This window comes from Mesocricetus auratus, unplaced genomic scaffold (genome assembly GCF_017639785.1).
Source record: "Mesocricetus auratus isolate SY011 unplaced genomic scaffold, BCM_Maur_2.0 Super-Scaffold_100676, whole genome shotgun sequence".
Lineage (NCBI taxonomy): Eukaryota > Metazoa > Chordata > Mammalia > Rodentia > Cricetidae > Mesocricetus > Mesocricetus auratus.
Genome location: NW_024429266.1, coordinates 78,532,220 through 78,546,201, shown reverse-complemented (window position 1 = coordinate 78,546,201; position 13,982 = coordinate 78,532,220). Strand labels below are relative to the sequence as shown.

Sequence of the window (13,982 nt, the reverse complement as noted above, 5' to 3'; positions counted from 1 at the left end):
GACACAGATGTTAAATCAACTCTTCCTCCCCACATTGTGTATGGTCATTATGTTTCATCACAATAGAAATTCTAAGACACTAAGCTTTAAAAACACTCTCCAGTGATCATCTGGACTTGAGCACAATCTGTTTAATACACCTGCTTTCTCTGTAATTATATTGAGTCTTCTAGTCTTCCTTTGGCTAGTTTGCCAAAGGGCTTGTCAAACTTGTTTATCCTTTCAAAGAGCTAAATCTTTGTCTCATTGATTCTTTTTATTGTTCTTTCAGTTTCCATTTCACAAAATCTAGCTCAGTTCTTTGTTATTTATTCTACTATCTTTGGAACCACTTTATGGAATTTAACAGATATCTACAAAAATAGCTGCAGAATGCACATTCTGTGTATCCAACGGAATTCTTCCAAAATAAGTCATTAAGCAAGTCTTAATAATGCAAGCATATTAAAATAGCTTCTTATATTCTGTTGGATAGCAGTTGAATAAGACTACAAATCAGCAAGAAAAAGATTGACTAGACCATTTTTGAACAATTATGGGTTGATCAAAGAATTCAAGAGAGAAATTTGAAAATTCGTACAATCAAATGAAAATTGAAGCACAACATATTAGATTCTGTAGAATACAGTGATAGTTGTTTTAAGACAGGAATTTAGAACTATAAATATCTACATTGAATAATCAGTGATATCTCATATAAGTAACCTAATAACTATTTCAATCTCTTCCTATTATTTCTTGCATATTTGACCCTAGTATTCATAAGCAAGAATCGGTGTATTAGCAGTGAAGTGAGAGCAAAAGGTTCAACAACTCAGATAACTTACTGTGTCAGAAAGAATAGGTTGTTCTGCTGTTTGCTTTTCATAGAAAGCATTAGAAAGCTGTCGTTCAAATAAAACCATTGTTTCAATTGCTCTTCTAGTTATTGGAATGTCAGGACAAGATAAGTAACTTTCTCACATTCTTTAAGCAACAGAAAAGTCCAGCACAGCTTCCGGGGGCTTAAGGAAGAACTATGGCAAGGCAGAATGTCATGGAGAGATTAGCACTCCTCTCCAGAGTCTTTAGTATCTCTTTGTTCTAGAATGAGCACTATCTTTCTCTCTGTGTAGAATAATTGCTAGAGAAATTGACAGGATTAATGAAGTCTTTCATAAAGAAAATGTGACTAATGTAAGCTTTTTAGTTGTGTGGTATCCTCAGTGTGGCTTAAAGAAAATTCAACAACCTAAAATTAGAGTAGCTTTATTGGGATAATTGAAGAGGGTGTCACATAGAAAAACAGAGTTGTCAGGAACATAGCAGGGATGAAATTTTAAAGTAATGTCATTTCCATTAGAAAAGCACCTCTGTGCAATTCTGATGAGTCAGTGATTGATAACAGTTAAAAGTCAACCTATGCTGTGCACCATGGAGAAGTACAATGGTAAGATACTAAGCCAGTCCTTTCTCACAAATTTGCATACCTGGAAAAGCTAACCTGGTTACGAAATCTGAAGTTGATTTACTTGAAACGCCGCTGAAATGACGAGGCAGTGGTGACAAGGAGAGAGGTATATATTCTAGAGCTGAGAAGCCACACACAGTCTCATATCCTTCCTGGCTGCTTCTTCCTTCAGAAATACAAGTAAGTGCTTCCAGCCGCTATACAAAAAAGTATGATTTACCTTTGAGGATAACAATGGGGTATTTCATTTTATGTGTATATGATATTTTGCCTGATTTTATTTTTCTTAATCTGCCAAAGAAAAGTTAAATGCTTCCGCCACTTAATTTGTTATTTATCTAAGTAATTTATTTCTAAGTAAACATACATATTTTCCCAAGCATATAGAGATTGTGTCTGACAACTACCACATGTTAAAAGAAAAGTTGGAAGGTGCCTTTAGACAGCTAACTGGGTGCTAGCTACAGAAATCTTTATCTTGAAATTCATTACAAAACTTTTCCATCCAAACCAAGCACAACTGGTGAGGAAGGAAAGATAAAAAGATTCTCTTTTAGCTCTATGTAAAAGTCTTAAAGACACTGTGTCCATGACTGCTAATTACAAGATTAACATTTGTACATTATAGAAGAATTGAAAACTGATAATAAATTTATTTGTCGGAATCTTATAATACATGTCATTTCCTTTGAGAAATGTTCATTACAGAGTGATGGTCTCTTTAGTGAAGTCATTTTAACTTTGTGCTGACTTCATGCTACTCTAGCAGTTTAAGGTCACCATGCATTCATTTGCTGAAGCAACTACAAAATTCGCACTTGAGCTGTACTGTCAGCTCAGAGAAACAGAGGACAACATCTTCTGCTCCCCAATCAGTATCATGACAGCTTTAGCAATGCTGGATCTTGGAGCCAAAGGAAACACTAAACAACAAATTGAGAAGGTGGGTGTAAGCTTCATTTTGTTGACCAGTTTGAATTTGTCTCTCCATCCCTCAAGTCAGAGGCCTAAGATGAAGAACATGATGTTGAGTAGGCATTGCCATGACTGCACACAAAACTGTGGGATGGACACACCCTTCCCAAACATGCTCCAGATGCTTCCTGGACTTCCTTTGGGTGCTGGGCTAGGAGGACTGCCTTCAAGTGCCCAACAACTAAAAGTGAACAGAAACTCTGAGGGATATGGATTGAGGTGTTCTCTGGGCAATGAGTGGATGAGCATCTATTCACATGACTGGTGAATCTTACAAATACTTGTGCTAAAGTTTGGGGGAATTTTTCTAATTTTTTATTTGTTTTTCAGGGTTTTGTTCTGTTTTCGTTTTGTTGGACTTGGACAGAACTTTAAGGAAAGTTTTCTTGTCCCGCTTGCCATCTCTTCCAGGTTCTTCAATTCAATGGAACCACAAAGAAGACAACGGAAAAATCTACAGACTGTCACGTAAGTCCAGGGCACCTAATGATGAGAAGAACTACAGATTACTAACATTATAATTTAAAGTGAACATTTATATACATAGTTTAAAGTATTATAATTTAAAGTGAACACTTCACAATTAGAAAATCAATCTGAAAGGGAATTTCCAAACAAAAGAGATGAGGATGCAGAGTAGTATCACATTTTTGTCTCACAGTCATTATGTTCATGAGTTTGTTTTATGCACAGAAGAAGGTCAGCACTGGATCTAAATAAGATGGCTTAGCTTCTGCTCTAGCTCTTTGCCCTCACAGATGGAGAACATGAAAAAAACACAGGTGACCTGAATCCCTGGGTCTGCATTCCAGTAAAGTGGGATTAAAAAGGAATATGACTCAACATATGTAAACACAAAGATGTCTGGCCTATTATAAATAAGAAAGCATGATGAATGATTAGCTATTGTTACTGTCAGATAACAGTAAATATCACAATAATATTACTAAAACAATTTATCTTAATTTAACATATTAAGAGAAATATGCGCACATTCAAATTCACCTTGGAAAATGATTGTTATCACATCTATTTAAGTAACTTGAATTTAAGTAAGTTTAACTTCTTTAAAGAGGTCATTAAATTCTCTGAACCTCTTTGTATTTAATTTAGATTGTACTCAGACTAGACTCCTGACATGTAGTCCAGTCCTTAAATGTGGGCATGCACTACCTTACATACCAAGAATGTCCACCATAAGACAATTAAAAGCCTAGACAGCCTAAAAGCACTGCATATTTAGTTCAAAAGGCAGCAGATTGTAATGTGCTAAAGAAAGAAGAAAGGCATTTTTGGAAGAAGTTGAATGCAAAGTGGGCATATTTAAGATAAAATATAACAGATATTAGAGAACACTCAAAAAGTTGTCTTTGAGATTACAGGTGTTTGGGTGTTTATTTTGAGTCTATTATTTACATCACCAGAAGGATTCAATGAACGCCCTTTTTGATATTGAAGGATGAACAATCAGAAAATGTCCATCACCAGTTTCAAAAGCTTATGACTCAATTAAACAAAACCAATGATGCTTATGACCTGAAGTCTGCCAATGGTATCTATGGAGCAAAGGATTTCCCATTTCTCCAGGTAAGCTGCAGCTGCTCTTGCATACCTTTAATCTAGTGTCTGAATGGCCATAAGTAAGAGTGAAGCCAGGCAGATTCAGAGAAGCAACATTTGTGCAGGGAGCACAAGTCCCATAGTCACATTTCTAACCCACTGGATTGTCCAAGATCCTAGTGATATACGTGTCAAGCATAGGCTCAGGAACTTTCCAATAAGAGAGAATGTAAGTCAGCCAAGTTTGTCATGAAATGTTAGTAATAACTCAGCACTGACTCAATCACAGAGATTATGGTGTTTCCAGAATTGGCAGGCTTGGGGAAATTCTGGAAAGAATTTCATACATACCATTGAGAATAGCATTTCCTGTATTGAAAATGTAATCTAATGAGAAATGCAATGGTTTAATTTAGTGGTATGATAGCTCAGGAGCAAATCAGCTCTCTTGGTGCAGCTTACTATTAAATTTGCAAGTCATGGCCTCTTTTCCACCTGCCTTTTGCTGTGTGGTATTGACTTTAGTGACATACCAGCCTTCACTGTGCACTCATTGCCTACATATTATCCTCTAACTAAGACATCTATATGTCTCAGAATAGCAGATGTGGTCAGGGTCTGCTATCAGATTATAGTATCATCACAAATAATAAAATTTAAATAATGTTTGAATTGTTCTTAATTCTTTTTGATTCCTTCACATTTCAAAGGAATTCTTAGAAGACATTAAGGAGTTTTACCAAGCCAATGTGGAATCACTTGATTTTGTACATGCTGCAGAAGAAAGCCAAAAGAAGATTAATTCCTGGGTGGAAAGCCAAACAAATGGTATTTGTGGGAGGTCACTGGGGAAAGTACCAGAGATGATGGGGTGATCTCCATAAATATGAAGTATGGAGAAGTTAACAGAAAGCCTGTCAGTGAAAACAGGTGAATCATTTACATTTAGCTTAGTTAGTGGTATTTTTGAGAATCTGAAGTCGCCTCCCAAACATTTTGATATCGTATCTGTTTCTTTATGTCACCAATTCTCTTTTGTCAGGGAGGAAAACAAGGCACTTCTTGTCATCTTGGATCATGTCTTCATCACCTAGAGCAGATGACAACAAAGCTTCCACTCTTTAGACACCTATCCCATATCTCACTCTCTTGATAGGCCAAGCCCGCAGCAGTCCAAAATGAAAGTGAACAGGAGGATACACCTGGAATTGTGTTTGACTTTGTCAGGAATGTACTTCAGATGGTAGAGTTCTCCTCACTTGTTAAAAGAACAATCAGGCCTTGGATAGAATAACACTTTTGTTATTGAACCTTAAATTGAAGGGGGGAAACAGTAACTTATGGAGTGATGGAGGAACAGAGGTAAGTTGACAGAGTAGACCAAAACAGCTTGTCAGTCTTCACTGAGTTAGCCATAATCACCCAGACAGTAACCTAAATACATTTCCTATGACAAGAACTTATATGTCCATCCCAAGTATCTTATAAGGCTATGAGGAAGGCTATGTCTTATGAACAAGTCAGTTCTCCTTCAAGTAATGACTTGAATGAATAAGTGATAAGCGATCAATGGACAATTCTCGTAGAGCACCCTACAGACAAGTTCCTTCTACTTTGATGATAGAGATTTTGTTCTTTCCCTGGCAGGCAAAATCAAAGACTTATTTCCTCATGGGAGCCTGAGCAGTGACACTATAATGGTTCTAGTGAATGCAGTGTATTTCAAAGGACAATGGGATCACAAATTTGATGAAAAGCAGACTGTAGAAGAAAATTTTTGGCTGAACAAGGTATTGATCACAGTTTATTTATATAATGTCTTATGACGATATGTGGATGATTCAATTTAAATATAAGTGATGCCATGGAAAGTACAAAATAAAGTATGATATATGTTTTATTCTTTTTTTTTTGGTTTTTTGAGACAGGGTTTCTCTCTGGCTTTTGAGGCTGTCCTGGAACTCGCTCGGTAGACCAGGCTGGCCTCGAACTCACAGTGATCCGCCTGCCTCTGCCTCCTGAGTGCTGGGATTAAAGGTGTGCGCCACCAACGCCCGGCATATGTTTTATTCTTATAACTTTATTTAACTAGAGACAATTATTGCTTTGGACTTCACATAATTTCAAGATTATCTCTTCAAAAGATATTGATGTGTTTGGGTAGCTCAGCAACATTATCTATGCTATCTTGTGTCTCCCTGGATGTTTGACACATTGATTTGTTACAGAGTACTAGTAATCCTGTCCAGATGATGAAACAAAGAAGGAAGTTTAACGTTAACTTCGTGGAGGATGTACAGGCCAAGATTGTGGAACTACCATACAAAGGCAAAGAACTAAGCATGTTTATCCTACTACCAGATGAAATCGATGGTCTGAAGAAGGTAAAGCTTGTGTCTCCGACTCTTCCTTCTGTTGCCTAATTTCTTCCTAAGCTATCAAATTTAAACAAGACAGTAATGAAAATAATTAAACTTGACAAGAATTAAAAAATTTAAAGGATATATGGTGTTTCATCCTGTATTACAAGTGTTCTGCACACAGCCTGAAACACACTGAAGGCTTGCCTAATTAGTAATTAAATAGAGCTATATACATTAAATATAAACTTCATACCAATAGTAAGGAACAAGTCAAATTTTGTTGAAAGAAATAAATCACAATGTATAAAATGTTTATAAATATTTTGAATAAAAAACTTAAAACCTAGAGCATTATATAGTAACTATAGAATGTAGTTATGCTTGGAAAACATAAAAAAACATCTATTAAAAGTAACAGGTGACTGGCACCATAAACAATAATGGATATAATTTATTCTGTACAAAATAGTGATTCTGTTTTTGAATATTGGTAATAATAATATGTAATTTCAAGCTAGCTAAGTAAATAATATCTATACTGAATTATCAGTATTTATTATATTTATAAAATACAGTACCTATAATATTTATTGCTAAAGGTTTCCCTTTAATTCATTGCTCATGTGAGTTACAGGCTTTTAGTTAATCATGGCAACTTCTTTTCTTATATTTTTATAGCTTGAAGATAAGCTCACTGCTGATAAGTTAATAGAGTGGACAAGCCCACAGAATATGCACGTAGTAGAATTGGATTTATCATTACCTCGATTCAAAGTGGAAGAGAAGTATGACCTCCCAGCTCCATTGGAACACATGGGGATGGTGGATGCCTTCATTCCTCAGAAGGCCGACTTCTCGGGCATAAGTGGCAGTCAAGGTCTTGTGGTGTCTAATATTTTACACAAGTCCTTTATTGAGGTAAATGAAGAGGGGACAGAAGCTGCAGGTGCCACAGGGGTAGAAGTCTCTGTAACATCAATATCAATACCCGAAGTTGTTACTTGTGATCACCCTTTCCTTTTCTACATCAACTACAAGAAGAACAACAGCATCCTCTTCCTTGGCAGACTGTCTTCCCCTTAAGTGCTATTGTTCTACTGTGCTACTGGTACTGAAGTTAACTGAGGCCTGGAAACAACAGTTTCTCTTGCTTCATTTTAATTTCCCATCTCAGAATCGTCACTAAGAATGTAGTGTTGAAGAAGAAAATCTCTATTTTTCACTTTCTATGCACCAATATAAACCTAGTTCCTCCATACAAACATTCTCTGGCAAAAAAGAACAAGTTCAATAAAAGGATAAGGGGATATTTTAATGTATTTTCTTTTAATCTAACATCTATCTGTGACCTGTTTTAAATTAAATAAAGTTAATCACATATTTTTAACTGATTAATACAAACACCTATATTTCTTTGACTTTGGGAGATATCTGGGGCTCTTTATATGTTTCTAATTTGTATGATTTCATACAATATTATCAATAAAATAATGATTTTTATCAACTTATTTATTCATTGTATTTTCAACTGCAAAAGGTCAATCATACATAAGAAATATAAGTTGGAAATATATTAATCGTATAGAAGGAAATATTCAATACAAACTCAGCTATGCTAAGATGGAGTGCTATGCAGATATATTTCTATACATGCTTATTTTATTATTTTAATGGTAAGAAAACTTTATGGATTTACTGTTCATTGCAGTGCCAAGAATCCAACTCCAGGCCTTTTGCATACTAGATAAGTTCTCTACCACTAAGACAAGCTTCCAACACAAAGAAAATTCAAACTTTAATAGTTTTATAAAAGATAAACACATTAGAAACATATTAATATAATTTACTATATCAGGCCTATCAGTGGTGGCTCATGCCTTTAATCCCAGCACTTGGTATGCAGAGGCAGACATATCTCTGTGAGTTCAAGACCAGCCTGGTCTACAAAGGCTAGTTCCAGAACAGGCTCCAAAGCTACACAGAGAAACCCTGTCTTTAAAAACCATAACAGTAGTAATAATAATAATAATAATTTACTATATCAGTAGCCTTGGAAAAAGATCTCTAGAAATCTGTATTGTCCAATGTAGTAACTATTAACCAGCTGTAGTCACATATAAATTAAATGAAGTTACATTAAGCAAAATTAGTGCATTTTCGTGTCTCACTAACTGATGTAGCTATCATGTAGTATCTTGTACCATACAATTTTGAACACTTCTAGCATCCTAGTTCCATCACCACAGAATACAACTCATCTTAAGAACCTAGAAAAAATGTGACAAAATTTAACATAATAGTAATAATTAATAAATAAATAAAAATAGAAGGGGTTGACTCTTTAACAATTAAATTAGAGCTGTCCAAATTTCAAATCCAACCTCAGGCTAAATAGGAGTCACTAGAAACATTAAACCAAGGAAACTGTGAGAGAAAACCAATGGTTTTAACTTTTAACAGTATCAGATGGGTTCATTAAAAGAGTCAGTGAGTCTGTAGACTGTAACATGCTTTGTGTCTTTACAAAGAATACATAATGACCAGCACGCGTGTGTACATATAGAGTCTATCTCTAGAGGAATACTTACACAACATCACACCAGCAGAGCAGACAGAAATGGGGTCTGGGATGTCCAGGGCTGTGTGGAAATGAGAATGATCTCATAGTGCTTTTGATCTACTTTGAATGTAAGTTGCCACAGCAGGAAAAACCTGCTGGCCTCCTCTAATCCTTCCCCTCCTCCTTTCACCACCAATTATGGATTCTAAACTTTAAAGAAGACTCCACTTTCTTCAGTTACAAAGGGTCTGAACTCCCTCCATGGTCCCAGGTCAGGTCAACTTTGACTTCCAAAATCAATAGAAACCCAACTTCCTGTTTATTGCTCTGAAAAACCACACTAGTAGCAACATGAAGACCCGGGGAAAACTTGCTTAGAAGAAAAGATCTTACATAGGTACTTAGTCTAAAGAAGAATCACAGCTCTCTGGAGCAGCCTGATAAGCATCAGAAAGTTTTGTTTCATTTGGCTTTCTGTTTTGTTCTGATTTTGAAAATATAAGACACTTGTATTTATTTCAATTAAGCGTATTTTAATATTAGGATTTTGTATTTTAGTAATCTTTGGAGTAGCAAAGGCTGCTCAAAATTAGAGTGTTCCTATTTGTTCATAAATCACACAATACCCTTATGGGATTCCATAGCTGAGTGTTCGTGGTGTGAACTCCCAAGTAGGCAAGGGTAGCTTCCTTCATTCAACTCTGTTCTTGTCATGGCATGGAGGACCCATCTTCCCTGATGGATTTGGAAGAGATGGTTACTTACAAACAACTTATTGTCCAGCTTAGAATTCATGAATAAGTTTGGGCTCTTTAGGATTTCATCTGGAATGTGCAGTTACTCTGTGTATACTACTGAATTTCTATTAAGGAGCTTTAGGTATCATGTAAGAAAAATTAAAATAAAAACAAGCCAATATCCCTTCAAACAGCTGCCTGATGTGGCATTGAAAAGGATAGTTCACAGAACAAAGCAATGGATTATGCACGCCATTATCATGTCAGCTATATTCAGTTTTCCTTTCCTGGTTCTTCTCTTACCAAGCAAGTTTTCAAACTATAATTTATTGGTGAACAGACCTGTCCAGCTTGAGGATGTTCCAAGATGACTAAGCACAGCTTTTCTCTAAGTCAATAAATGTATCTATTTGGAATGATCACAACCAGTCACATGGCTTTGAGGAATGTGCAAACCCTATTCCAGGGAGTATTTCTCATTCATCCCCAATCTGTACTCTCTCCCACCACGAACTCTAACTGAACTGACTTCAAATCTCTTTGAGACCAGCAACATTAGGGATGCTCATCTTCTTACCTGTCTTTTTCTAGTATCAAACTGAACATCTTTCAAGGCAAGAATTGTCCTGGGTCCAGGTTGCATTTTCTGTTGCAAGTGTATAAAAGACATACATTGAGTGTAATTGAGTTAGATCCATAGGTTCTGGTTATCTATGGCGCACAGAAAATGCATTTGGACCTATAAAATTGAGACAATGTCTTGAAACACCCTGGGCCTCCATTAGAGAACCTATCAGCCTGCAGAGGAGAATTGTGAAAATGCCTGGATTTTGCATAGCATACTCCCAAGTAGGGAGACTGACTAGGAGTTGGAACTTTTGAACACCATTAAATTACTCGAGAACTGCTTTGAACTCACTGAATTCACTTGAGATTAGATTTCTCTAGGTGATAGCAACTATAAAGTGCTGTCAGAATGGAGAAGCTGAGACAGAGTTATTAAGGGTGTACATTGCATATGGCCCTGTGCTCACTCTCTGTTTTCTGGCCATCATTAGTTAAAAAGCATTCTTCAGCCATGCCCTCTGCCACAATGTTTCTGCCTTGTCATGGGTTATGAGAAAGGACCAGGAGCCACGGACTAAAACCTCAAGCCAGCATCAGCATTTCTTTCCTTCTTCTCACTTGTGTCTGTCAAATATTTTAGAAATAAATCCAGGAGTTCTCCAGGTTCAAAGAGCAGGTCCCGTAACACACTGGAACTGTTGTCAAATCGTTCTGCTACGCTTTGATCTACTCGGCTTCTATGTCCCATTTGAATAAAGAAATTGAATCAATGGGATCCCATATTGTTTTGGTAATTTAGCATCTTGTCCCTCCAGGTCATGCACACCCCTGCAGATTATATGATGCTTTCCAGGGAGAATGCTGTTATCCTATGGCGTCTGCATTTTGAGCCACCTTGGTGTGATTATTATTTTTTTGAGACAGGGTTTCTCTGTTCTTAACTGGCATTTCAAAAAAAAACTTTACTTTGGATTCCAGTCTGACTTCCAGTGCCCAGCTTGGAGACTCCTGCTGCCTGGGAACTGTGCTCTGGGGAACCCATCCCACCAGATCAGGCCATCCAGGGTCTGCCAACATCCTGGTGCTAGTCATGCCTCTACCCACTAGAAGAGGAGAGCCATCAGTGTATTGGACCTGCTTGTATCCACCAGGCAAGAGAGAGACCACACAGGCACCCACAGGAAGAAGGTATGGGAAGACAACTGTATAAGAACACAGTCAGCAAGCCAGGCAGTGGTGAGGCACGCCTTTAATGCCAGCACTTGGGAGGCAGAGGCAGGTGAATCTCTGTGATTTTGAGACCAGCCTGGTCCACATGAGCTAGTTCCAGGACAGCCTCCAAAGCCACAGAGAAACCTTGTCACAAATCCCCCCAAAAAAGAGCACAATCAGCAACAGAAAGATCAATGTGATGCTACCAGAGTCTAGGTACTCCATACCAGCAAGACGTAAATGTCCCAACACAGATGGAGCAGAAGAAAACGACCCTAAAACAACTTTATGAAGATGATAAAGACCCTCAAAGAGGAAATGAGAAAAACCCCTTAAAGAAATGGAAGAAAAAACAAAAAAAATCAAGAAATGGAGGAAAAGACAAACCAAAAACTGTAATAAAAAAACCAAATATCTTAGAGAAAACAAGGAAAGCCAAGAAAAAACAACCAAACAAGTGAAGGAAACAATTCAATCAGTGAAAGACTTAAATGCTGAAATAGAGACAATAAAATCAAACAAAGTCTGAGGGAATGCTGGAAATAGTAAAGCTGGGTAAATGATCAGGAACTCTAGAAGGAAGCATAACCAACATAATACAAGAGATGGAAGACGAGTCCAAGGCATTGAAGATACACTAGGAGAAATAGATTCATCCATCAAAGACAATCTTAAATACAACAAATCCCTAACACAAAATATTCAGGAAATATGGGATACTGTGAAATGGCCAAACCTAATAATAATAGGTATAGAAGAAGGAGAAGAAACCCAACTCAAAGGTACAGAAAACATATTGAAACAAAATTAGAAAGGAAAACTTTCCCAACCTAAAGAAAGACATGCCAATAAAAGTACAAGAAACATACAGAACCACAAACAGAGTAAGCCACAAAAAATGTCCCCTTGTCACATAATAAGCAAAACAACAAACATGCAGAATAAGGAAAGAATATTAAAAGCATCAAAGGAAAAAGGTCGTAACATATTAAGGCAAACCTATCATAATTACACTTGACTTCTTCAATGGAAACTCTGAAAGCCAGAAGGTCCTGCACAGATATTCTACTAACACTAACAGAACACAGATGTAGCACAGACTACTATGTCCATAAAAACTTTAAATCACTATAGATGGAGAAAATGATATATTCCATGACAAAACCAGATTTAAACAATATGTATCCACTAACCCAACCCTACGGAAAGATCTGGAAAGAAAACTCCAACCCAAGGAAGTTAACTACAATCAGAAAAATATAGACATTAGATAATCCCACTTGCCAACAGCCAAAAGAAAAAAGAGGTAGAAATACACATATAATTATACCACCATCAACCATTCCAAAACAAACAAGAATGAGCAATAAATGGTCATTAATATCCCTCAAAATTAATGGTCTTAACTGGCCCATGAAAAGACACAGGCTAACAGAATGGATTCGAAGACAGAACCCATTAGCTGCTGCATACAAGAAACACACCTCATCCTCAAAGACAGACACTACCTCAGAGTTAAAGGTTGGGAAAAGATTTTCCAATCAAATGGACCCAAGAAACAAGAGGAGGGAACAATCCTAGTATCTAACAAATTAGATTTTAAAATAAAATCAATCAAAGAGACGAAGGAGGTCATTTCATACTCATCACAGGGAAAGTCCACCGAGATGAAGTTTCAATTCTGAACATCTATGTCCCAAATACAAAGGCATCCACATTTATAAAATAAACATTACTAAAACACAAATCACATATAAAGCCCCACACACTTACAGTGGGAGACATAAACACCTCACTCTCACCACTAGACAGGACTACCAGATAGAAGCTTAACAAAGAAGCAAAGGAACTAATAGAAGTTATGACACAACTGGGATTAACAGATATCTATATAACAATTCATTCAAATAAAAAAAGAATATACCTTCTTCTCAGTGCTACATGGAACCTTCTCAAAAATTGACCACATACTTGGCAAACCTCAACAGGTACAAAAAAGTTGGAATAACTCCGTGCAACTTATCAGACCACAATGCATTAAAATTAGAATTCAACAACAACACAAATTGCAGAAACCCCACAAACTCATGGAAATTGAATAATGCACAATTGCACCATTCCTGGGTCAAAGAAGAAATAAAAAAAAAGAAATTAAAGACTTCTTAGAATTCAATGAAAATGAACACACAACATACCCAAACTTATGGGACACTTTGAAAGCAGTGCTACAAGGAAAGTTCATAGCACTAAGTGCTCATATGAAGAAACTGGAGAATAGTTACATTAGAGAATTAACAGCACAACTGAAAGCTCTAGAACACAAAGAAGTAAACTCACCCCAGAGGAGCAGACACCAGGAAATAATCAAACTGAGGGCTGAAATCAATAAAGTAGAAACTACGAAAACAATACAAAGAATCAATGGAACAAAGAGTTGGTTCTTTGAGAAACTCAACAAGATAATCAAACCTTTGTCCAAACTAAACAAATGGCAGAGTATGCACATGCAAATTAAAAAAATCAGAAATGAAAAGTGGGATATAAAAAACGGACACTGA

General features: G+C 36.6%; 1 protein-coding gene across 2 annotated transcripts; it reads left to right on the top strand.

Annotated features, from left to right (window-relative positions):
- Nucleotides 1-1,523: 1,523 nt before the first annotated feature.
- LOC101832132 (serpin B4) lies at nucleotides 1,524-7,739 on the top strand. 2 transcript variants are annotated; one of them, XM_040738690.1, is made up of 8 exons: nucleotides 1,524-1,630; nucleotides 2,217-2,393; nucleotides 2,837-2,893; nucleotides 3,884-4,012; nucleotides 4,696-4,813; nucleotides 5,633-5,775; nucleotides 6,214-6,369; nucleotides 7,027-7,739. In XM_040738690.1, exons 2-8 carry the CDS (start codon nucleotides 2,232-2,234, stop codon nucleotides 7,429-7,431), a joined length of 1,170 nt encoding a protein of 389 aa, XP_040594624.1. In that variant the 5' UTR covers nucleotides 1,524-1,630; nucleotides 2,217-2,231; the 3' UTR covers nucleotides 7,432-7,739. The 2 variants fall into 2 exon arrangements, with proteins under 2 accessions (XP_040594624.1, XP_005081504.1); XM_005081447.3 differs by having other exon boundaries at nucleotides 1,572-1,630; nucleotides 2,220-2,393.
- Nucleotides 7,740-13,982: the final 6,243 nt, after the last annotated feature.